The sequence below is a fragment of the Protopterus annectens genome, chromosome 3.part0 (genome assembly GCF_019279795.1).
Source record: "Protopterus annectens isolate FY-2018-M chromosome 3.part0, PAN1.0, whole genome shotgun sequence".
Lineage (NCBI taxonomy): Eukaryota > Metazoa > Chordata > Ceratodontiformes > Protopteridae > Protopterus > Protopterus annectens.
The window spans coordinates 1,515,542,695-1,515,570,296 of NC_056731.1; the positions used below are offsets into that span (position 1 = coordinate 1,515,542,695).

The 27,602-nt window shown below is 36.9% G+C and overlaps 1 protein-coding gene across 1 annotated transcript in view; it reads right to left on the reverse strand.

The window, feature by feature from the left end:
* The window catches only part of LOC122797101 (kinesin-like protein KIF20A), a 359,272-nt gene that overhangs the window by 145,350 nt on the left and 186,320 nt on the right, over positions 1-27,602 (reverse strand). Inside the window, exon 7 of the mRNA XM_044065898.1 lies at positions 14,366-14,505. Within this exon, the coding sequence (XP_043921833.1) occupies positions 14,366-14,505 (140 nt within the window). The remainder of the gene's footprint in view (positions 1-14,365; positions 14,506-27,602) is intronic.

Sequence of the window (27,602 nt, forward strand, 5' to 3'; positions counted from 1 at the left end):
TCGCTGAGTACAGCCGCTTATCTTCTGGCGACAAATACTCTGGGGGCAACACAGCAAATTCTGTAACTAGGTCTCGCTGAAGTCATATGTCATGTGTCAAATAATTCAGCGCTTGTATAGAAAATGTCGCTGAAGAAAAGACTCGCTTCCCAAATCAATCCACCATCCTAGACTCCTTGTCCGGTGGGTGGACTGAAGAACTTTCATGTGCCAGTTCTCTCTTGGTGGCAGCTGCAACCACAATAGCATCCACCGGGGTCACTTGTACCAAGCCTGTCTGTCTGTGGGAGGAGACAGGATCCTGTCCGGGCATTTAGGTATTGGCTCTATGGTGTCAGGCTCCTTCCATGCCCACGTGGTAATGAGATCCACTAAGGGATCTGCAGGAGGGGACACTCAGGATGTAGATGGGCCCATGCCAAAAGCCTCCAGGAATACTGACTCATCTGTAAAGGGTTTTGGGGCTGACCAACCTCCCCTGTGGATCTCCATGATGTCTCCAAAGTAGACATCCTTGGGAGGTGACCTGGGGGAACCCTCGCCTTCATCCGAGTCAGTATCTTCTGTGAGGGACTCTGGGGAGTCCATGTGCCTCCTCTTATACAAGTGCTTACGGGGACCCTCCTCAGTGGGACTCTCTGAAGAAGGCTTGTACATCACGGGGGGTTCCATGATGGGATCCACCTGGGGGTCTTCTAGCACAGGCTGTCCCTGGGACAAGCTGATGGGAGTTGTGACCAAATCCATGGGAGCCTAGGCAGAGTCCAAGGTGATGGGCTGGGGTCTCAATCCTTGGGAGAGAACTCTCTCCACCACAAAGGCCAAAGGAGAGCGCACCTCCTTAGCCACCAACAAGGAGGAAGCTCTCCCTCGCTCCGCTGTGAGGATCAGGGCCGAGGCCAAGGTAGCCGGGGTTCTGAAGGAATGGTTTGGATCTGACAAAGTTGGAGCCGAAGACACCTCCATTCCCTTAGATCCAACTCCCCATTCTCAGCCCCGAGAGTTGCTCGGATCCGAACAGGTTTGATCCAAGAAACCCAAGGTAATCGCTGGCATCGAGTTTGGAAGAAACATCGGCACCGAACCCCCAGCTCCGAGGATCCTCGGATCCATAAACCCCAAAACCACACGTCAGATCGGGGAGGGAGAGATTGGATGGAAGAACAGCATGGAGGTCCCCTCTCCGGCTAGATTTCTATTAACATTAATGGTTTACATAATGGTTGTAAAATAGGAACTTTAAACAAATATTTAAAGTTATTTAGTTCCTAATTTACTTTTTTTAACAGGAGACACATTTATTACAGACTTACATAGATAGGCTTAATGCTAAGACATATGTGTTAGTTCTCAATCAGTAAAAGAGATGGGTTGCTATTTTATGGAAAATTACTCTGCCCATATCCAAGATTATTGATCATATAATGATGAGAATGGAATGTTCTGTTTAGTAACAATAGAAATCAATAGAATATATAATTTCATTAATGTACAGTGGATTCCAGGAATAGGAGCTAGCACTGTTAGAAATCAATTGAACCAAATGGTCCAGATTTCAAAATATAGTATTCCATTAGCAGGGGATTATCATTGTATAATCAAGGCTGATGATACTAATTCCACTAGAAAAAGGAAAATATTGGCTTCAGAAAAATAACATTTGTAGTCTTGTACTAAATGCATAAATGATTTCTCAGACTCAGATTCACTTTTCTTCACTCATTATTCAAGCAGACATGGAACTTGAACTAGAACGGATACAGTATACATCTCCACTGAATTATTAGATAAAGTAGGGTTAAAGTAATATGTCCACCTTCAGAATGCTATAACTTTTGAGCTGACATTTAAAAGTAACAATAATGTACCTATTAGATGTGTTCCTGCTTATATAACTAACTTGAAAGATTTTTACATGAAAGACATATAAACTTATTGAAATCAATTGTACAGGTAACATTGCCAAGGTGCATCTTTAGGAGTCTCTTAAGGCCTGTTTATATGGTAGAATTTTGTCTTGGTATAGCTTTAAGAAAAGAAGCAATGGGACAAGGAACTGATTGAGTTACAAGAAAAAATTAATAAATTAAAACTAGATACTCAAACACCAATAGGACAAAATAAATGAATAGCTAAATGGTAAACAGACATTTTAAATCAGGTTAGAATTTGGAAAGGATTAAGACTGTAAACTTCACAGTTAATGTTAAATGTATGCATGGCTTAGCTAATAGAACAATTTTAAATAGATCCAAGCATATCAAAGAAATATATTCTAATAAGAGAAAAAAGGTCAAAGAAATTGAAGACATGCTGAAAGAATTTAGAAATCATTTTGATACAATTAACACCACCACCACATTAATGGACTCTCAAGAAAAAATAAAACATTTATTAGAAATAACATTAATAACAAAATAACTGAACAGATGAAAATAATTGATAAATCTGTAACTTTCATAGAACTTCAAACTCAAACATGTTAAAACCAAACAAAGCTCCTGGTAAGTATGGTATCATATCAGAGCTTTAAATTAATGCCAAATGAATCCTTTTCCATCTTACTTAATGTCTTCTTAATGGAAATACTCTTGTCTCACGAAGTCTAAAAACAGGTAAGGATCGTATTAAATGTTCCTCTTACCGACCAATATCTTTAATAAATACAGATTATAAATTTATTTCTACCATCTATGTTTAGTAGTGATCAAACTGGATTCATATTAGACAGGAATTCATATAACATTAAAAGAATATTGACAATAACTGTTGATGTAACCAAAACAAAAGAAACAGTTTAGATACCGAGTGCTTTTGACTCTTAAGCTGGAATTCTCTCATCAGTATTAAAAGTAACTTCTTGAGCAACTTTATATATCTTATTAATCTTTACAAAAACTCATGAATATATTAAAATAGGTGCTCATACTTCAGAGTCAATTAATCTTTCTAAAGGGACCAAGCAAGATCTCTCACCTTTACTTTTTTTACTTTAGTCTTAGAACCATTTGCTAATTTTATAAGATCAAAATCAAACATAAAAGGTATTCAAGTAGGGAAAACGTCATTCTTTATGATTCAGCTGTTTTAGATGATATTATATAGCCCTTAAATTAATGTAATAGCTTGCTTCCAGCTGTCAAAACAATGAGAAACTTTCAAAGGAAATCTGGTTTTAATTTCACTGATGGCAAAACAAAAATTTACCTAAAAATGTTAACATTAAGCATATAGATAAAGCTTTTACTAAATATAAAGCTCAAGAAAAAATTAATTTAGGATAATTATTACTAGCAATTTTAAGGACATAGCTCTAAACTATAATAATGATTTAACTTTAATTAATGACCTGGTAAATAATTGGAACAACTATATCTTCACTATGGAAAAAGAGACTTTCCATAATTAAAATGATTTTGCCAAAAATATTATATATCATGTGATCATTATCTTTACCACCACCAAAAAATGTATAAACCAATTTAATTCTTTAATGCTAATTTTTTTTCCTAATAAGCCTAGATTAGCTTTAATGAGATTGGTATTAGGTAGTGCTGGTCTACCAGACAGAGCTATATTCATTAGCTTCCATCATTAAGACTATAATGCTGTGGGGGTAAGTAATCATTACACTGCTAGATGGAAAGCTCCAAGAAAATTTAGTGTTAAAAACTATTTCTTTTAAAGATTTAAACCATAATTCAATTTCAAATAATGCTTTACTTTTATTAAAAAGGTACTTTTCAAATACTATTAAAGCTATCCGTTCTAATTATCTATCCATTATAATGAATAACTTAAGAAATTTTGATCGCAGAAATCAAATATATAAAGCAAATTTTTTTCTCAATTTTCCAATAACTTAAACTCACAATATTTCCACTTTTATCACACAAACAATGCTTACTTTAAAAAAAAACGTTATATTGGTTTCAGTTAATGGACAAAGAAAATTACATTATATTGATTATATAATAAATAAATATATGTGGTTACATGTACAAAACGGTAGACGGTTCCTTGAATACAAGACTAAATTAATGTAAACTAAGACATTTTGTTCCTAAATTGATTTCTTATTGTTCTACATTCAACAGAATACAATGTGAGAAAAATCTTTTATCTAAATTTTATAAAGTGATTAAAAAAGAAACAGAACATAATATAGTTATTGGAATTATTTTAGACCAAGTGAAGATGATATAAGATTAATTTTACTGTCAAAGCAAACTACCTCTTCACTCTAATGGAGTTTATTTTCTTTTAAATGTATTCATAGAGTTTTCTTTACTCCTCATAGAATTGAATTAATGTTTAAGAAAAAGATGGCTTGTTGGAGATATAAATTAGGGGTTAAAGCAGATTGGCAACATATGTTTTTCGATTGTGTTATGCTTAAACCTTACCAGGACAACATATTTTTTTCTAACAGGCTCCATTTATGGACAAAATTACTTTAACAAAATCCTTAATTTTATTTAATTCCCCAATACCCGATTGTGTTTCAATATTATCTTATCTCAAGAAATGTTAAAACAAAAAAATGGTAAAATGTATCTACTCCCTCAATTAATTTATTAACATTGCATTAGAAGTTTGTCAGTTGGAACTTATTACTACTGGATTAAGAACCACCAGAATCACTTCATAATACATGTGAAACAATCTTAAAGAACTACTAAATTTGTGATTTTTTTATATATAATACTTTAATTAAATTTATTAAAACTTTCATTATTTAAGTAGATAGTTGTACTGTTGTGTTTTTTTGAAATCATTTTTAACACAATTTGAGTTATTTCTATTTAAATTAATTGTAATGTCCTTAGTTTAAATCTTAATAAAAAATATTTAAAAAAAAAGTGTTGTGGTGTTGCATAGCGACTGTAAAATAATGGAGGCCATTAGCTTTCTTACAGTCTGAACTCCATGGCAGCTTAATATGCTACTGTGAAGTGACGGACATTACCTGCGTATTAACACCTAGTTGGAGAATGCTCATTCTCCAATAAAGATTTTATATACAGTTTACCCATTCTCTAAACCACATTTACAGACTGTCTCTTGGCTCAGAGTTAGATTTTAAAAAACAGTACGATATGAAGGATAAAAAAGCATTAATAATGTTTAAAAGGGTACAATTCAAAATGCAAAAATCTAGAAATTTTTTGCTGTCAATAAATGGTAAATTTCTTTACTGACAGGCAACCATTCAAACTTTGTTTTGTATGCACTATTTATCTGGCCTTTATGGATATTATTAATTTTCACACGTGTGCGAGTGTTTGTTGTAAGAATGTGTCTGTATTAGCCTGCTGAAATGACTGAAGGACTGTACTGCCTTACAAGCCAGATAACTTTGTTGATATAAAAATGTTTGACCTAAATGGGTAAAAAATGGGGCTGAAACAGGAATAAAACCAAGCAATAAGGGGGTTAATGCTTTACTTTTCTGCACTCATGGGAGTGCTGAAACAAATGCTGATTTCATGCTTCTTGTAGAAGAAAAGTTGTGTCAGAAAATTCTCATGTTTATTTCTTTTTCTTCTTTTGAAACAATGGAACCATAGTTTTTGTTTTGCAAATGTAGGAGCCTTGTAGAGAGTATAACAGGAAACATATGACCTGAACGGTAGAGAACAATGTTTTTAATATCTCCCATGCTTAATACTATTCTGATTCACCAATATTGTTAATAAACTGCTTTTTGCTTCTATGAGTTATAATTTTGTGTCTAACCCAAACTTGCATCCACCTTTCCACATTCTCTGTAAGAAGTCATGTAGATTTATCAAGGTCTATTGCCTTCATAACAATGAAACTTATCTTTGAATACTTGGCAAATGGTCAAAATAAAGTATCTCAGTTTGCCTTATGCATGGTCATAACAGCCTTTTTTCTTTTCTTAATTAATATTGACACAGGTATGTGACATCATCTAGTCATGAACCAAGGTTGGTCACTGCAGTACAGGAAAGGAATAACTTTTCCCCTCTGGAATCTCCATGACTTCACCTCCCACCGCCTTTCTGTGAACAGGCCCATATGTCTCTGGATTTTTATTCTCGCCTCCCCCTGTGTTTTTTACCCCCTGTCCGTCACTTCTGCAATGGACACTGACTGAAAACCCTCCACAAATGATCTGTTAGTATATTGCTCAGATTCTTGGGGGCCCTGTGAGGAAGCACATATCATCTCAATGCTCTGTCTCATCTGGAACGCTAGACTTCTCTCTCAAATGTCATCTCCTCTATTCAGTTGTCTGCCCTCTTCTCTCTCTCATGGTTAACACTATCCCATCATGTCATCATTGTCTTGCTTGCTTTTGCAAATATTAAAATAAAGTAAATGTTTATATTATTGTAGATTTCAGTCCCATTTGTCCAGGTCTGTCATTATGTCTGTATGTCCCTCCCTTTTATCTACCATATACTTGATAAAGATGTTGTTACCCCATCTCAAACCCTACTTTTCCTTCTTAGGTGCCCTCACTTCCATTTTGCTTTGCACATTTTCTCCCCATTTCCTGCTGATCATCAGCATCCAACTAGCCTATTTGTTTCCCATCACCAGGCAGAAGGTTAGTTGGGTGGGGTCATCATTAAGGCTGCCAGAGGTGGTGTGCATTTTTCTGGTAATTTTCAACACCCCTGCACACTTTTGGTTTAGCCTGAGAAAAAGAAGAAACATGCAATGGGCAGACTGTAAATGATACTCCCTTCATTTCTACAAGAGCAATTTCCCTATTTTAACTCCAACTTAATGCCTAAGCTTGGGAGTTAGGTTCCACAGTCTCCACCATGGAAACAGCACCTTCCTCAGAGGCACCTGAAGCTGTTGAAGACTTGGGGGTTGGAGGGCGACAGGGGCACTTAGTGATCTAAAAAGGGCAATTTTAAAAACTATTTAGTACCACAACATAGGTTCACTTGGAGGACATTTTAAGCTTAGCCAATTTCCCTTTTGGTGCTTGAATTAACATTTCCTGATTAGTCCTAACTATCCCATGGCTGATAATTGTACATAAGCCCTAGTGAGAATAACTGTGATCATACCATAGATAATTTGAGGGGACCCATGTAAAGGATGCAGCATTTAGGAACTGCCTCTATCCATCTGTGGCATAAGGGGCAACCCTGGAGTACATTTTCTATTACCCATCCTTAGATCCAAGTTGCATTTGAATATGGACAGGGATGAGCTTTGTTTTATTTGAATGGATAGTATGTAACCCCCTGCCGCTCCAGCAGCACCCCCTCCCCAGCCACTCCAGTGTTCCATTACTTGGCTATTTCTCCTCAGTTACCATAAACACTGCTCAAACCTGTTAGTGTGCATACTGTTTTTTTTTTTATTTACTTCTACAATGATTACAGAAATTGAAATAAAATAGCACAAACACTGAGCCATTTGCTAAACAAAGAATACAGTCTTGCAATATAAGAGAGACTTGGCATGAGCAGTAAACTTCTCTGCCCTTGAAACTCCAATTTATTAAAACGGCATGAAAACCCACATTCATTTTGCATCTGGCCATTGGAGGACTAAGCTTACCTCCGGGTTGTTTTCAAACCACAGGCTCCTTACACATTTTTAGGCCCATGCATAAATGTATGCATTCTTTGATTCAACTTCCTGATTATTAAATTATATTCCTTGTATAATACAGCACCACTTGTTACAATGCATTTTAAATTTGTAGTTTTGATCAGTCTCCTAGTAAGCAATAAAACAAAATCTATGAACCAATGACAAAACTACCAATTTCAGAAAATTTCAACCATAAAAGGCCAAACTTCAGTAAATATGCAAAATCTCTACAGAAGTAAAACGTCATCTAAATAATTCCACATTAAAGGGATCTGTAACTAATGAAGTTGCTGCTAGAAAATAACTTTATATGTCATTGCTTCATCTACAAATAAAGTGCTTGTTGCCCTTGAAAAATAAATTACGTATGTTGCATTAAAAAATGCAATAGTGCAATAGGGAATGGATGGAAAACTGATAACAGGTTCATAGTTAATAGGCAACTCCTCCAAAGGAGGACCATTCACAGGACTGCAGAATCCACTTCCTTTAAAGTACAACACAGTATAGTATCAGCAATCCATCTGCATACTGTGGGAGTAGAACCCACAGTCTTCTGCATCAAAAGCAAGTATACTACCTGTTGTGCTACTAACAATGCAAGCAGACCTCGCATAAGCAGCACTAAACACCTCTTCCAGTGAAGCTCCCAGCTCCTTGTAAAATCCACTTGACACAACTAAATCGGTCAACTTCGCAGCACAAGAAATCTGGAAAATGCCAAAATGTATTTGGGGGGAGGGGCAAAAGCCCAAAACCAGGGACACATTTTAAACATTATTTTAACAACTTTGCTTATATAATCTTAGAAAGTGTTTTGTGTTACCATGTGTTTCCTGAAAGATAGGAAAACAAACTTAAAGGGCTATCATTATTTAGTGAATTCAGCTCTCACTAATTTACCAGAAAACCACAAATTTTGAGAGGAACAGACCAAAAGTATGAGCCAAATATTCTGTGGAAATCTGGACAGTTGAGAGCTAGGGACTCAACTCCTTGAATCACAAGTGATGGTATGGGTAGTGACTTCAGGCTCTTGTTTTGAGTACAGGGTTTGAGCCAGGGTATCACTAACCACCAGGTATAATTAACTGGGGCATTTTACACATGCACACACCATGAACCCAACAGCATATCAGAAACACAAACCCAGCATATGTGAGCAGAATACGACAAAACTCCCCTTACCTGCAAGTATGTCTGGGGAAAAGCTGTGCCTGAAACACACACTCCTTAAGAGCTGTACCTTGGGCAACAACAATGGTAGGCAATTACCTCCCTCAATCGAAGTTTAAATTTTGCGCCTAAGTATGGATTGTATTTGGCGTGGACTGTGTTTAAATCCATGATGCACAAATGCATGGGTCCTCCTTAAAGAAGATGCTGCTCCCACCACCACAGAGTTTTTTTTTTTTTTTTTAATTGTTGAAGCTGTCATGAAGGCTACACAAGACAAGATGGTCTAGTAAAAGCGTTGGGGGGGTGCTCCCCCCAAACTGTATGGTTCCGGTGCCCTTGACCTTCCCAGTGTACCTCTGAGTACATGCAACTCTCCCCACCCCACCAATTGGAGATCCAATTAAACCAGGCCCCATTCACTCCTCTCTCTCTCCGCATCATTCCTCCCGTTTTGGGGCCACTACTGAACCCTGCTTTCCAGAGTTGCATTTAGGGCTCCAATCTCTCTGTATCATAAATCTAGGCTACCCTCACCTCCTTTGTTGCCTTTCTGCATACCTCCCTCTTGTATTTCTACTCTGTCTCTACCATCCTTAACTTTTCACTCTTATATGCTCTGCTTTTTGTACTGAGTTATCACTCTTATTCTACTGTGCGACCACTTGGGTTTTAGGAAAAGACAATAAGAAGTTCAATGTCTGTAGCACAATATCATATAAATTCCTTATTCCAGTAGCAATCAACAACCATTACTCTCAGGAAAACTTTATGAAAAATAAATACTAAAATGGAGGCAAGTTGTTAGTAACAAAGCACAAAATGTATGCAGATGAAAAAAACAATACAATCTCATTTTAGAGCCAAACATACTGGGTCAGCTTCTATGCAGCTTAATATTAAAGTGATACAAATATCAAACAAATGTGTCACAAGTCTACCATTTTCTAAATGACACAGCTATGCAATCCAATCTACTTCTCTTTTCTAAGGAGCAGAATAAAAAAGACATGCCCCTTCCTTGAGTAGTAGCCATCTTATTTGTTACTACACAGCATACTAAAATAAAAAGCCAAGCTATTTGTTATTAATTAAATCAGCAGAATTTTCGATCTTTTATCACTAATAAGAAAGTGGAATTAAGTACCAGACACTGGCTGCTGTTTATTCAAAACAGTTTTGCCAGTTTGCCATGTGGCTACCGTTAAATGCAGAACAGGCTGAAAACACTGAATTACAGATAGGGCTAATGCATGTATTCTTCCACCAGCTCCCAAGAGATGCTAAAGCCATTAGCAGTACATTAGCAGTACTTGGTTGCTTGGCCTGTTCTCCGGGCTTTTATCAGTCTATGTCAAAAGATCCGCCTGAATGCTCTGCCACTTCAATAGAGGAGGATATGGCACACTTCACAGATGGGCTCATGTACTGAAATACAAATTTTATTTACTGTAATACATTAAAAAGCAATGTTTTTCCCCTTTTAATTTCTATGAGCACAGACTGCTACCTATCACTGGTCCCAAAACAAATGTTGATTAATACCACACTTGTCTATTACACATTACGCAACTAAAACTGCTTTGAAGTACTGCATAGCAATGCACACCTAATGCTGTGTTTCTTTATTTCACACTTATCTATTTGTCTAGATTTTACAACACATATCCCTATGTAAATCCTTGTTAAGATTAGCAACATGATATCACTATAGGACTATCATAATGAAGTATTCATGTTTCATGTTGCATGTATTTATCAACCATATCATCAAAATATACATTAAAACTGTTTAAGGCAATTAATCTCCCTTTAGCTAGTTCTAAAGGGGAGGAAGTTAGAGTGCCATTATGTATTACAAATGGTGTTAATAGAAAATTGTAGTAAGGTGCAACATTAAATTCAGTTCATGTAAACTTTCTTTGCGTGTGTGTGTGTGTGTGTGTGTGTGTGTGTGTGTGTGTGTGTGTGTGTCTGTGTGTGTTTCTGTGCACTCGCCGATAGCGCACATGCAAGCTGTGCTTTGGGATATGTAGAATATAAAAAACACAGTTTTATTTTCAGTCGTTAAACTTTGTTGCTTCAGTTTATTGTTTGGCCATGTTTCTGTGCCTCTGCTTTTAATTTTATTTTTGTTTACAGTTTTATTTGAACTGAGTATGTTGTTCTTTCAATGCACTCAGTTCACTGCTCAGACTTTTATGATGTTGACCTTTAGTAAATTAATGAATTCCTAAATGCACTGGTACTGTGACATGAATGAACAAGAATATGTGCTTGCGTGTGTGTGAATGCACATGTAGAAAAGTTAATTATTGGGGTGAATAGAGCAGATGGGGCAGGCTGCATTTAAAAAGTTAAACTACTAAAAAAACATGCATTTCATCTGAGGCAGTGCCACACACAAAATTACTGTTCACTCTACAGGCAGTAGATACCCAATAAACATTGCAACAGATGTACCAGATGACTTGGGAAATTAGCATCTGATGTGTGGGTGTGCATACACACATACATTTGTGGGGTGTTATCCCAGGGTATCATTTCATATAAGACATGAGCACAGAGTAAATATGATAATGGCTGCTTGGGATATAGCATCACAGAATCACAGAAAATGCAAGGCAACTGTGCCCATTGGCTTTTAACCCCTTGCCAGTACCCACACTGACCTTACTGACTTTTTTCAAGGAGTAATAGGCCAATCATACCAGGGGTGAATTTCTGAATACCGAACTAGTTGGTCTAACTCCTGTTTGAGGACAAAAGTGTATTGCATTGTTTAATTTGGAGTATATATTTGTTCCAGAGAATGAGGTAAGCATTGCATGACAACTCTCTCCCCGCCATGTTTACTTATTTGCTGAAAATGAAGGTTTATATCCCTGATTCTAGTGTCAGTTTAATTGGTGGAGATGAGAATTTGGACTAAGAGTTCCCTAATGTCCTGAAAAATATGGCACAGATCACCCCCAAGGAGTCCATAGGACACTGAATAAAGGGACAATGTTTCTTACCTCTCATGGAAGCTCCTTTTTTTTTTTTTTTTTTTTAAAAAAAAAAAGGAACCTATTCTCTGTCTTTCTGGGTGTCTTAAGCCTATTAAGATACAGCCTCAAAAAGGGGCATGGTATTTCATAATGTGTCTGATCAAAGTGGAATACAGAGGGGCAAGAGCTTCCTTAGATCTAGATGAAATACCTTTTGTAATTAACTGCACTAGGTAAAAATATTTCATTACCACTTTTGCAATGTGAAAGGCAAAGGCAAGGGAATTTTACATCCATGTTCCAAGGTCTCTCAAGACTTTCATTTTGAAGTGGGGATGCTGTTTATATTACAAGATGAATGAAGAAATAGTTTACCAAAGCAATGCTACTGCACTTTTTAGCATTTAATTTTAAGCCATTTTTGAGCACCAGTTATTGATGTGTGAGCTCCAACTGGAGTTTCTCTGCATCAGGGAGGGACTTAAGCCTGATGCCAAGTTTGCCACTGCCTGCAAATGTGGTTAGTCAGACCCCTAAGAAGCTGATGCCAAATACCAGGAGTCACAGTATGCATCCCTGAGGATCACCACTAGTCACCTTCATGTTTACTGAGGATGCACCTGCCACCCTCATTACATGTGATCTAGCCCTCAACCAATTTGCTATCCAGGTAACTATATAAAGGTCAATCTGGATCTCATTTAACTTATTATATTAGCATGTGGTATGGTGGTCAAAAGCCTTAGTCAGATTGAGGTATGCTGTATACACATAAATGTCCACTGTCCAAAAGCTTATGTCACTCTCTCAAAGAAGTTTACCAGATTCATTAGCCAGGATCTACCATTAAAGCCAAACTGCTGGGGTCAAGCTTTATAATATTTTTGATCTAGTTAACTAGGTCAGTTATGATGCATTCCATGTCTTTGAAGAAGAGGCTAATCAGCTAACGGGTCTATAGTTTCCATGGTCAGGGGTTGGTCCACCTTTGTGAAGTGGCATAACAACTGTGTGCCATACTTCAAGGACAAAATCAGTGGCTATGCTCATAATGCATAGCTGCAGCAGCAGGTCCAGTAGGTTGTGTTTCCTACTGTCTACGACAACTGGGATGCAATGCCAAATGTCCTTCCACATCTGACAGCAGAACTACAGAAAGACATCGATTCCAATCTGGATTAGGGGAAAGACAAGAAAAGCAGGCCTTGTTTATTCAGTACTCAAAAATGTGAGCTGTAAAATGAAACTTGTCTTTTGTTGGGTACTATTTCTGAGACAGCTAGGTCTTAGAAAATTCTCCATAGTCAGGGGTGCCGTGGTCTCAAAGTTGTAGGTGCAAAAAGCAGAGGTTGGGAGATACATGTGATGGAGACCCTTTAAAAAATTATTTTGGATAGTTGTTTTTGACTTTCACTGTTTTTGGGAAAAGTTTCAATTAGTCATACACTTGTCTCAAACATCAGTTGGTTTGGATGGCACACTGGCGCAGAAGGTAGTGTTGTTCCCTCACAGAAATCTGTTCCCTGGTTCAGTCTTGGGTGGAGTCCTTCTTTTGTGGAGGCTGCATGTCCTCCCCATGTTCGTGTGGGTTTCCTCAGGGTGGCCCTTTTTCTTCCTACATTCCAAAGACAAGCATTAGTAGACTGGACACTAAATAGGATGCAAGTGCATATACATGCATGAATGTAGTATGGAACAACCATGGCAGGCCCAGACACCCTGAGGTGTGAACATTGGCTCTATGTATTTGTCACTGTTGAAGTGATGCCCTAACCCCATCAGAAAAATGGAAAAAAAAATGAGTTTATGGATTGATCACTTAGACAATAATCAGTTATGTAGCTGTGTGGATTTAAATGGCAAATGAATGAAGTGGGTTTCACTTTTTGGGGGGCATCCACAAGTCAGTAGTTGAAACTAGAAAAGGACCAGTTGTGCTTTGCCTTGAGAACTGCAGATATCAAAACTGATCATCCTCATAATTTGTAGCAGTTGTATTGCAGTCAGGACCCTGGCTGCATAAATTACACTTGTATTGCATCCTAAAAAGGACCTTAATTTTTTTCATCATTGCCACACAGAATATGACACATGTACTCTGCTTCCCTGTACTTTAATTTTACACAGCTTGCATATGGCTTGCCCGCCTAGGCTGCAGACGCATGCATTCATACTATTCTATACGATTATCCCTGTTTGTTGTTTAAGTAGTCATTAAAAAGCAAGAAATGGTAATTAAACCTGACTAAAAGAAAGTAGGGTATACGTGAAAACACATGTAAAGTTAGTGCATTAACAGGAGCGTAGGAGCTATCATGTAATATTTTAAAGCCAAACACTGCAGTGTTGCTAGAGGTAGAATAAAAAATCAAGATGCCAGACCCCATCTGGGCAAATTCTGGAATTGGATTTAAAAATATAAAAAAAAAGTATCCAAAAGCAGTTCCAAAAATGTAGGAAACATCAAGACATGATGAAATAAACATTTTTTTTTTAGTATGTGGGTGCAGTTCTCCTTTAAGATTTACATGCATATTTAAAAATTAGTCAACTCCCTGTATGTTATTCAACAAACATTTGTAAATAACAGTAAGAGATCCTTTAAGTACCTCCACATCTCCTCAGTTTCCATCAGCTGTTGTAACATTGCTTCTCCCATCTCATTTCTGATCTGTGCCTCGAGTACCAATTTATTCTGACGTTCTGTTATTAATTTCTCCTTTAAGCTGTCAATGATTTTTAGAAGATCCTATTAAGGAAAACAGAATTGTAAGTGCATAATTTATTTCCAGTTTACTACAAATTCAGACCACTGTACATCTAATTTTTCAAATCAACCAACCCCCCATTGGGGCCCAGTTCTTAACAGTTCTCAGTACACGAAAAGCCTTAGAAAATAACATCTGAATATTGCAGAATTTCTCTCAAAAGCCATTAGAGTTGCCCTGAGGTTGCTGAATGCTGGATTCTAAGTGAACAACATAAGGCTAACCTTGATGCAGTCCATTTTTAAATCTTTACCTCAGTTAACCAGATTTTTGTAGCTAACTAAAGTTTTTACTTTCATTGCACATTCTAGCCATAGGATCACAACCTGCAATAGGTTTTTGGCAATATCTCATATGAACTTATGACCGTTATTCAAACGGAGAGATACAGCCTTAACTGTCTTTACAAATAACTAAGTGATTCTCTCAAATCTGCCAATTTTTGTACCATGTGCTTCAAATGCACAAATGACTTCTGTACATTGACCACTTTAAAATATGGCCTTTTCATATACTTCATAGCAAGTCAAAGGTAGGACATCAGGGTTATCTACAAATGAGCAGGTAAAGCAGATTTGCATATATCCCCAAAACAATGCATTTGTACACTGAACATGCACTGTGCTCCTGGAATTACAGTTTAAGTCAAATATGCAATACTTAGCCTTCAACCACCGTCTAGTTGCCAACTAAAAAAAATCATGCCTAAATTACAACTATTTGCTTAAGCTCAGCAAGCAACAATAAATGATGTGAACTTACACCATAAGGAATTTAAAATTTGCCATCCAAAAGTGGAAGTGGTGGGAATTATAGCTTCTTTACACTTTATTAAAGTAAAGGGAGTAGTCAATATGATCAGGAACTAAAGATTACTTCTTAATGATCAGTTAAAGTTTGTAAATGTTGAAATGCAAATCAGACAACTTTAAGTGTCATTTTACTACATCCAGTTAGCAGAAATGGTACTCACTGAAGCCAAAACACAGTTTAAACAATTTCTTCAGCGGGGTACCTTGCCCTATTACTTGACAACTCTCATACACATATAATGGAAATGCTTTAAATAAAAGGAATAAAACACTCTGCATCCTAACTTAATTATTCTGACATGTGTTTTGTGCATTTTAAATCCTGTTTGAAACCTCTAAGAGCTGCAGTTACACAGCCGTTTTGCCCCTCTGCAATGCAAAGTTCCAGTTCAATATGTAAACAAAACAGCAGATCTAACAGTCTGAATTTGTTCATAGATTCGTACTAGGCTATCGGCCCTAGGGCCTATACAAGCCTAGCCATAACAATTCCCTGGCCATTTCTTCCCACAGTATTTACTTTGAATATCTTGTGTCTGCTTCACTTAAGTGAGTGCCTGTTTACTTCGTTTACCAGCTTTTTAACTCTTTCAAGCCTATAATGCCTTTTTTGTATATTTCCAGTTCATATACACAGCTCCTTATGGTGTACAGTGGTGGTGGTGGTGGTGGGGGGGGGTCTGGCTTTATTTACCAAGCAACTTACCAGTTAATAATAGACAGCATTAGAAAGTGCAAGTAATGACTAACGTAATTACACAAGACTGTTAATCTAGAATGTGCTGCACAGACAATCACCGTTTGTCACTTATTCATATTTATGTCCATATTGTCTTGAGTCTTGCATGTTGAGTGTTATGAAATGATATGCCATGGTGGGAGACAGGGAAATGTATTGTCAATGTCAATTTATACTACATTATACCAGAGATACTGCTAGTTTGTTCGTGATTATAAAAATAAACAATAGTTCCATATGTACTTTATGAGCAAGTGACTTACAAACCATTGCATGACATCAGGTGAAATCTTAGATGTTGAAGAAAAGTATCTTTGATAATGGCACTGTAGGTTGAACATCTTGAGAGATATTCCATGTTATCTATATTAATTATATACTTAAGCATATATTTTCATATTCTGTAAATATCTCCATAAACGTGCATTCACTGAAGATTTTTTTTTTGTTGCTGCCATGGGAAAGACATATTCTACCAATATATATCTAGGCTGTACAGTTTCCAAGATATGAGAATCTGTTTTTGAAAATTTAGCAAAATATAAAAAAAATATATAAGTTGGGGTTTGTATGCATTATACTATAGCATTTGTGAAAAGACTATGAATACTTGAAATATTTTCATCTGTCTTGTGCTTTAAGTCTATATTTCAGAAAGTGCTCTGGAATGCAAGCTGTGTATAGGCTGCTAGAGGTGTGATATTCTACACCACATAGGTGTTGAGTTAATGTGGGCTCTGCTTTTAGCTAGATGTCATAAAAGTGACCCCCCCCCCCCCGGTCAGAATTAATTTGGATTATTTTGAGCTGCTTTTCGCTCTTTTCCACTACTATTCCACTTCTAAACCAGTACAGCTGTTCTGTGGCATCTGACTCCTAAGCAGTCAACCTTTTTTTGTATGGCTGTTTGATTTGTGCCCGATTTGCTATGCAAGAATCTGTGTCTGTTTTTAAGCTCAGCTTTGCCATGCTTTTTCTATTTGCCAGCTTGGCAGTGAACTCCATTCTTTCTAACTGCTGCCACATTTTCATCTGATTTCACACTGCCAATATTAATATCCTTTAGCTATATATTTATTTTATTGTACCATTCCAGTGGTCCCCCTGATGATTAATCGTGGACCTTGAATACTATTACTTGGAGGTACCAGCTACAAAAACTAATCTTTATATGTTGCTTGGTTTGTTTTGTCATACTTCAGTATGCTTTATATATGCTAATTTTACTGGATTTCTCAACGGATTTATTTTAAGATCTAGACATTTAAAACTTTATATAGCCCAAGCTTATACTACAGTTACAAAAACAGGAATCTGATTTAAATTTTGCCATACTATTCTTACCTTATTAGGAAATTCTGCTGTGACTATCCCCTTTTGGCTTTGAGTCTTCAGTTAGACATCTAATCCAGTTAGGTAGCTTAAAGTAGATTTTCATAGATGTACTGTAATTTTAGTTTTTTTTTTTAATGACTTGTTGGTCTTTGTCATCTTTAAGTGGTTTATTTATGACCTTGACCTCTTCCTCTTGTTCTTCTATTGTGCCCACTGTTTCCTACCACATCCTTGACATGTATAAGAAGTGCTAGCTGTTTACTGCCAAAGCAGTTGCGGGGAGGGGGGACAAGGAATGGCCATCTCCAAGAAGGAAAACTGGCCTTTAGTACGAGTTATTCAAGTCCATCATCCTGGAGTGGCATCCCTCAACGACATGGGTTTTCCTAGCCTCTGTCTGATGCACAGTGTTCTTGCTCGTCATCATAAGATGAGAGAATCTTATGCTTTATGGAGATTTATACTAGGGCAAGGCTGATCTGCAACAAGCCCGACTCATCTCTGGTATTCAGATGGGCAAGGCAGCAGTGACTAGCCGCTCAGTCCATTAATTGCATCGCAGTTTAAACTTGCTCTTTTGCTTTGTTGTTATTCTGGGTTTGTTGTTATTCTGGGTTTTTCCCCCACAACTTTTGTTTAATGTTACTCCATACTGGTGGGTTTACTTATTTTCTTCGACTTTGGCTGACTTTCATCTTTTCAGGTTCTGAGCTACACAGCTTTGGTTTTAGTATAATATGAAAGGCCTCCAGTGGTGCTGCACATTGGATGGCATTAGAGGCAGCCTATCTGTTCACTTGCATTCCCTATTGTCATCACGGGTTTCCACTGTTGGGAGGGACTTCATTCAGCTTTCCATTATTTCTCTCTCACTAACAGCTGCAGTATGCCCGGCCATCTTACCTCAAATTTCATTAGCTGGCAAATATTTGACATCAAACTGCAGTATGCTGCAATAGGAAGCCCAAGTTTCTTCTTCGGCTTAATCAGCTACATGTAAACTTTAAATGCCTAATGCTTATGAAATCTGGCCTGGATCATTGTGACATTTGGGGCACTGTTACTGCTGTAACAGGCTATTTTCTGCACTGCATTTGGGAGCACTTGTCTCAAGGTTACATCAGGATGGACACTTTCACTTTTTACTGTTGTTTGCGGCTTACCATTGGGTGTCAACTATTGTGTGGAGTTACTGCCACCCTGTGTTGCTCTGTACCATATCAAAAGGGTTTTTTCTGGGGTTTTTAAAATATTAACATAAATTAACAAGCAAAGTAAAATACAGGACAGGCCATAGTGGGAGTTAGAAGTTTAAGTAGAAATATTTTTTTTCTGGAATTGTGATAGATTTTATTTTTTATCAATAATTTTTCATTTTATTTTTGTGAATCTAGATTGAATGAATCATTTTTTTCATTTCATTTTCATCCTATTGTTTCACTTCCATATTTTTTTTTCTTCATGTCTTTGCATTTTTTTTTGCTGCTATGTCTTTTTTTTATTTTTGTTATTCTTTTCTTGTTTTATTTTGTTGTACTGTACTTATCTAGCTAAGCACTTGACTAGCTTGACTTAGTTTCAACTTCAGTGCCATTCTATTTTACCTTCAGCTATTTCAAAGCCCCACAGTGTTCAGGATAAATTCATTTTAGCACAGTGTTCCTAGCATTATCAGTACTTATTTTTTATCAATTCATTCTAATATTATGAGGCCATACCAATTATACTCCTAGTAATAGTGAAATTCAACATTCAAAGGTAATCACTTTCATCCTACAATTCCATTCATTGATTCAGTTTCCTCATCAGTTTCAGTTGATTCAGATACTTTTGAGTATTTTGATTATTTTAGGCTGCCTTTTTTTTTCATTGTTATTCATCATGTTTTACATTTTGAGTCATTGATAAAATCCTACATTCCAAACTCCTTAGACCAGCAATGGCAACACACTTTCCAGCTATTTGTGGAATAAGTCATGCTTGTGGTGGAAGTTTCTGTTGCACTGAGTTTCTTGTTGGGGGCCAGTAGCTATGCATGCAATGACAATAGCATTCCAAACCTGGCCACATACCACCCCACTGCTGATGGTCATCTCCTTGCTTCACTGATGACACTCTGATTGTGAAACAGACTCTGACAGAGGATACAGAAACAGGCTGGAAGAAGAGACTGGAGAGAGTGTGTATCGGGGGACAGCAGGACAGGAGAAGTGGGACAAGGCTCTGTCAGGGCTCTAGTAGTACAAATAAAGTAGTGTAGAGATAGAAGGAAATGCTGAAGCTGGGAAGAGTAGAGAAGTGATGCATAGGGGAAGCAGCAGCGAGGAAGCAAGAAGGAAAGAACAGTGAGCAAATGGGGAAACAGGAAAAAGGTTGGTGCTATATGGTATCCCAGGAAAACTCAAGGAGAAAGGTTGTTGATGCAGGGTACATGACAAGAGAAATTGTAAATGAAAGGTTGGTAATACTTTTTGTACAGGATGGAAAACAAAACTGGAAAATTAAGGTTTGTGCCACTTAAAACACTGGGCTGAAACTGCATCCAGGACCTTCCATGCTACACACAAATTGGCTTTTATTCAAGTTTGAAAACCTTGACCTTGACAAAACAAAACAAAGTGGAGGGGAACCTGAGAACTGTCATCTACACAAAAGCTTATACAAGCAGTTCACAAAAGCTGTGTCATCTAAAGTAGGCAGAAACAAAAAAAACAAGAAAATATCACTGAAAAACACAAGCAGAAAAACATTAAAATATGAAAGGAAACCCACATGAAATAAAAACTTATTTAAATACAGTTTATATTCATAGTAAATGAGTAGAAGATATAGCACTATAAAAAAATAATCAGAACAAATGTTTTGCATTCAATTCCTAACAAGCTTGACCATCTAAACTCTCCTGATGTCTTAATGACTTCTTTGCTGCCTCATTTTAGTTGGTAGTGTGTCCCACTCATCACTTCAAGGAAGTTCATTCTTTCCTTGGTTTTGGGGTGTCAGCCATTAGTGATCACCATTGCAGCTGAATGCAATAGCAGAGTGCTATGTGGTTTCCATAGGTGAAATCTCATTTTTACAACTCTGCTTTGCACCATTAGAGGGCCATTTTAACAGTTGTGCATGCACTGATCTCTACTTATCTGGGTTACTACAATAGCCTTTATCTGAGACTTTCTCATACAAATATCAAGTGGTGTAGTCTTCGTGGAAAGACCAGTAACTCGTATTTTGGTTAAAGTTATATTACACCTGTTTTGTAGAGTTTACACTGGCTATCAAATGAAGGACTGAAGTACAAAGTTTCAGTATGAACATGTTTAGTCCTGCATGAAGTTGATCCCACTAATTTAAAGAATCTATTGATCATTTTCAAACAATTTTATGCACTCAATATATGACAGGATGCCAATAATTCTTGGGATGCATTTTGAAACATTTAGGCACAGTCTTTGAATTTATCTGCCCTCCATTATATGTAGCAGGTTTCCTTCTTATTTATATTCTAATCCACACACACAGTTTTGTTCTAAGAGTTGCTTAAAATGTGCTTAATTGAGTGTTTAACTGCAGAGTTTGAATGAAGTCTCAATTTATGAAGCATTTTAGCCTTAGTCATATTAATTAATTTATGCTATCATACGTATTTAACTGTAGCATATTTTTTACAGTAAATGTAATAAGCTTAATGTATCAGCATGGTTTTACTATGATCATATCCTGGGCAGTTCCACTTTGAGTAAACAGTCTTGTCAAACAACCTTGCCTAGTGAACTTTAAAACATACCTGTATATTACCGCACAAGCAGACAGGTCATTAAGAAAGGAAGGTCAAATAACGTGGAAAAGAAGCAAGTCTGGAACAAGACTTTTACAGACTCCAAGGTAGACTTATCACAGTGGACCTCTCCTTCTGGAAAGAAACGTGAAAGGCTTCAAAGCTATTCTTAATGACCATTTTGTGTCGTCTTGAAAGACAGCAAGTCTAGTAAGTTTAAAAATGGTTTTACGCACAAAGTTTAGTCAAGTCAGAAAGGAATTTTATTCCCTGTGCACGATCACATGGTTTCCAATGTGGAAGTTACAACACTGAATGCTGTATACTGTCTGAAGGATACACAGTGCATACCAAGGGAGATCTAGTACCATCTTAAAATGAAAAACAAAAAAGAAAGAAAAACAGCAGCTTAAAAGAAACCTCTAATTGGATAATGTGCTATTTTTCTTTCTTTTTTGTTTGTTTTTAGTTTTCAGTTTATTAGACCATCTTAAAATGAGCTTGGGAATGGTCAGCTCAGCAACACTTCAGCAGAAGGTAAAGATCTCTGATGCAGTCTTGACTTGAGCAAGGAGCACAGAAGAAGACCTAACATTTATTCCATGTTCCTATATCACCACCTTCAAAGTATTAGAGATGTGTTTAATAGCAAGAAAATATTGTTGAGATGCACCAGTAAATTGGCTATGGTTTGGAAAACCATAATTAATAAATTGGGCACCAGATCATCATCTTTGGTGATGCTCTTTTCTACAATGCAGTCAAAACTCTTTGCATTTCGTTTACTAGATGTACAGTGAAGTTAAAAGCAGGTAGGCTGAATTCCATCTGTGTTGTAACAGACTTCTTGGTCTCTGTGCTGGTCTGTTGTTGAGTTGACAAGTCCAAAACACATCTTTAGACAGTGCTAGTGCTATGACTTCTACAGGACTAAACCATCCCACTATCAAGTAAAAACACCAATGGCAAGTTTTAGTTCTCGGGTAAACTGGAGCTTTGAGAAGATGTATGATGGAGATTCCTGCAAGGCTGTGTGACTGGAGGAACAGTGCGACTGATCCAAAATAGAAGCTGTACTGCTCCTTCTTTGTTAGTCATAATTTGCCCACAGAAGTCAACATGTCTGAATACAAAGAAATAAAAACAGTCATCAGATGGGAAGTATGATCTAGCACACATTTAGTATATGTACACCTATATATAACGGTAGCAGGGTAATATACTTTGTGACTGCATTGTCTCACAAGCTCCCTGGTACCTCTTAAAAAAAAAGGATGATTTTAAAAAAGAAACAATGTGCAACTTTCTGATAAACTGCTGAGCCTTTTTAGCCTTTGCGTTGCAGTCCTTATTCGACAAAGTGTTTCATTTAATGAATGTGTAGTGAGGATTCCCATCCAGAATGTAGGGATGGGTCTTTTCTTTCCACCCTTAAATCATATCCAAATCCCAAGGTCTGCAATTTGTGATGCGCCATATGCCCACCCCATAATAATGAGTTTGTTTCTCCTAGTAGGCAGGTGTTTTATTGTTGCAGCAGCATTTTGTAAGTAACATACGCAGGGAAATTTTAAAATGTCCTTAACAAAATTACTATTGTCTGCAGAGGTGAGGTTACATAAGGCTCAGACAGGATATTTTGTAACCAGGACCAAAATGCAGCAAATGATGTAAGCAGAAGACAGGATTGAGCAGTATCATTAGTGGATGGTACTGGTTGTATGCTGTGAACAAGGACAGGGGGGAGAAATCGCCCAGTGACAAGGGAACAATGCAGCATGAAGACAGTTTCAAAGTAACCAAACTACTAATAGCACCAAAAAACACAGGTAGTGACATTGTACCATTACATCATTACCAGATACACTACAAGACTGATAGCAGCACAGACTGGGCCAAGTTTCGGTGCATGGATAAGCATGGGGTAGAAGAAAATGCAGAGGGAATGGCAACACCATCAATTATACACTGACTGCTACACAGCATACCTTCCATTATGTCAATGATTTAAAAATATGAGAATGAACTACCCCTAGTCAACCACATTACAGGAAAATAGCTGTGTCATTTTGATATCCTGTTGCACAGTCAGGCAACAAAGGATCAAAACAAGGTTTACTAGCCATAAAACCCAAGTGGGATTCAAGAAGGTCTGCACCAGTCATTAGCAGTTTCTGAGTTTTAGAAAAGAACTTCAGAGGTGTACAATAGTTAAATTATTCATGGCAAACACCTCTATGACCATTTGTATATTATAAATGGTCAGTTGAAAAGGTATTTAAATAATCTTCTTTGAATCTATGATTGCACAATCTGTAATAACATGATCTCAGATCATATTTCTTCGATATATTAAGCAGAACAGTAAATGCTCATTTAGCATCCAGAGCCAACATCAGGCTAAAAGCTTTGGGGGGTTCCACAAGGTTATTAGTAATCCTAGGATATAAAGGGGTAAGTTTAGCATCTAGACCTGTAACCTGCTCCCCCCTCTGACGCGGACTATTTTTAAAGCAGACCAAACAGTCCCAAAAGTATCAAAAAATCAACTGCATGTGCTTTATCCTGCACCTCACTCACTATGCTCATGACCAAAAACTGTGCAAGATCATTACCTACTATAAGCATCACATAAACCTATTCCATTTCTTCCAAGCAGTAAAAAAGCAGATAAGGAAGTGTATGCCTTATTTTTCATAAAAGGCAATTAAGTGACAAACGAGTCACCTGCTAATATGAGAGACTCAACCATCAGTGTTTAAGACATGAATATGAACCAGATGTCTGCACTTGCCAGAATTAAAAATTAGGGACTAGCAATGACTCGGGTCACCCTAATATGAACTTTTTGCCTTAAGGTCTAAAATGTTTCAACAAACTAAGGTTAGCATCTACTGAGATTATTGGTTCCCTATTTATGTTTAGATTTCAGTTTCAGACTCGGAAAATATTTTGGGGGGGGGGGGGACTGTGTGCGCTCACATACACAACATTCTATGTGCATTAAATAGTATACCACCACTAAACCATACATTTTTACATGGCTGCAACCTTTTAAACATCCCCACAGTATATGAAAAGTGACTTATTACAATCATGTCACCTCCTTTCCTTTTTCTTTATCCATCATTGCTAAATAAACTGACACCCTTCATAAGGATGTTGAGCATTATCACAATTATAATATTCAGCTTATGCAGAGTTCTAGGCCAACTATGTTTAGTAAGGCTGACAAAGGAATATGTTGCAGGGCAAAAGTAGGACAAATCCCACTCGTCTAAAAAGCCTTACCTCCTTCCATGTTTCTGTGCTACACAGGAATTGAGTTAAGGGTCATTTATATGATGCATCCCTTCATCCTTAATGCAGCAGACCACTGGGTAGCATTTGTGCTATTATGAAGGACAAAAAAACAACTTAACTTACAAGATTTGCTTCACTTTAAAAATAGCTGATTATATGGGTGACAAACTGCTTTCAGTAGTTCTGGCTACTGCTCCAAGTGGATAAAGAAACTATTTGGGCTTTAGTGACTGGGATGTCCACTTGGCAAGGAACATTTTCTACAGAGGCCATATAAGAAAAGTTTGAAATTCATCAGCTGAAGGAACCAGCAGACACATACAGAACCCAATCAGAAAGATCCTGGCAAAGCTAAAGAACATACATGTTACTTTAGCAAGCCTCCTTTTAGCAAGGCATCATGGGAGATATGTAAACTACCCCTGAAGACAAATGTATTTCAGCAGATGGGCTTTTGAATGCACAATGACAGACAAGTGTATTTATACATTCAGGACAATAAAGATGGACTCTACTAGCTGTATGCATGTTTATACCACTCAGTCTGTTGGAGCAATAATTCTGGGCAAAGCCAAAATAATGGGAAGACGAATAATCAACATCAGAATTTAAATATTACTTTCATAATCTTACAGCATTGCTAAGAAAACAGGTCTTGAATTTACAAATATTTCTGAAGGATATGAAGTCTGAAACAAATGTCTGTCAATACTAGTGACTTCAATATTCAATATTCAATTATTAGCCAGAAAAACAAAATTCTATCAGGAACAGACCAAAAATATGAGGCAAAAAGTCTGGATACTCTCCAAAACTGTTGACAGTTGAGAGATATGCACATGCTTTGCCCTTATATCAGCTCATCAGTACAATATGTAAATTAAGAATGTAGCCATGTTTTGAAACACCTAGCTTATGAAAAGCCTGCATCACATTACATCAAGAGTCATTTACAGGAGATATATATATATATATATATATATATATATACACAGACATATATATATATATATATATATATATATATATATATATATATATATATATATATATATATATACACACACACATATACACAAAATATAAAGTACTGCAGAGAAAGCAAAATCATTTCATTCAATGTATCTGCCATCATGGGGTTACACAGTGATAATTACGTACTATAAGCAACATAGAAATAGTCAAATGTTTTAAAACAGATTCCCACATTTTCTAGAATATACAGCTATTTTAAAAAGATCAGAAAACTGAGAATAAAAAAGCTTTTTCCTTAGCCCTGAGGCTATACAATCTGGGAAATAACATTTACAGATGTAGCATTGTTAAACACTGCCAAATGCCTTTTCTGTGCTGCTTGCCAATGCAATGCTCAGCTATAGCAGCAGTCCAGGAAAGATGGCCGACTAGTTTAGCAGTTCTAGTGCAAATATATGCTAACTAGTTACATTCAGGCAACTGAAAAGCTTTGTTCAAACTTCATCCAAAGAAAAACTGTCACTGCTGTGCTGACATTCCTTGCTATGGGAGAAGGATACAAGGGGTTTTGTTAAGAACAGTTGTACTGCCTCGAGGTGTTTGGTCAAGAGAAAGCCTCTGTTGATTGTTAAGTTGGAGACCATAGCATGCAATGTAAACATGCCTCTACCCACTAATATAGGTGGTATATTACATTTTTGCCAGACTGATGCACAGAAAAGACTAATGCATGAAAGTGTAGATTTAATGCAACAGCCAATGCCCCTCATCATAGGAAATTTTCTAATTAGGAAAAGCAATAAACAAAGGATAACGAATGGTTTGTCCATGAAAGCAGATCTCAGCTGCAGTGTCCAGTTGTACCTCATCATCCAAAGCATATTCAAGTTCATTTACTATAAAAATCCTCTCTCTTGAACAATGTTATATGTGCAAATGGATATGTGGGAAAAACTCCGTGAAAGATTTTGCTGCCCAGCAAACCAACTCTAAAGTCAAAGTTGCATACTATAATTTTAGGAAGGCAGTTAAATAACTTGTCACTCTCCTGAAAAGTTGCATTATTTCTACAATTTATGTTTTGTTTCTATTCCACAATAGAAGAAAATAACAGACCCTTCAAGTAGCCCTTCTTTATATGACCTCAACTGGCAATACCTCCCCCTTTCCATTCCAATTTCATGCATTACTACCTCTGGGCACCAGGGTCAAACAACGGAAATGTTCCTTGCTGCGTGGGATGTGGCTACAGATACAACTATAAAGCCATCCAGACAAAAAGGAGTGCTGTTTCTTGACTAGGTTACCCTTCAAAAATTAAAAATGAGAGACCTGTATTAACGACGAGGTCATCAGATCTGTAGGAAGAGCTGCTAATTTCATCTGCAGTATACCCATATAATAAATACTTCTAAGAGTGAGAGTTGTAAAGCACTGAAAATGTTGACAATGTTGCACATACACCAATATGCTCAGTCATGGCCACTTGCTACAAGCCGAACATGAACCTCTGCTGCTGAAATCCTGAATGCTTTACCAAGCAACAACCTTAGTTCATTAAACACCAGTTCATTTACCCAGTTGGCAAATGGCCACCAAATAAGCAAAGATCAAAACAAGATTTAATAAGGCTCTGAAGGCTAGAAATGCATATCTGCATTAAGAAACAAAGAAAAATAATTTAAAAAGTAACCAACATTAAATTAACAATTGATGCTTTAATTTTATTTAGATTTGTTTATTGGGGTAGAGCACTAACCAAATACTAAGCAATTTCAGCCCAATTAAAATACAAAACATTTCACAAAGAAAGGGTAGAAACTTGAGCAAAAACAGAGCAAATCAAATTAATTACATAAAACATAAATGTACATTTTAATAAAGAATAGTGCAATACACATTGTTTCTACAGCCAGCCTTCAGTAATTCAGTGAAAGAGGAAAAGCCACAAAAGAGACAGGGACAGTATGTTAGGTGGCGAGTCAGGTGTTGAAACAGGAGCGTTTGTCTTCGATGAAATGTTTTATGAGTTGCATTCTGAAGAAAAGTGTTGATTTTCCTTTACGTCAATGAGGTGAGCTTGCCAGAAAGTAGGTGCCTGAAAGGAGAATTCACATGCAGTGCTGTGGAGTTTGG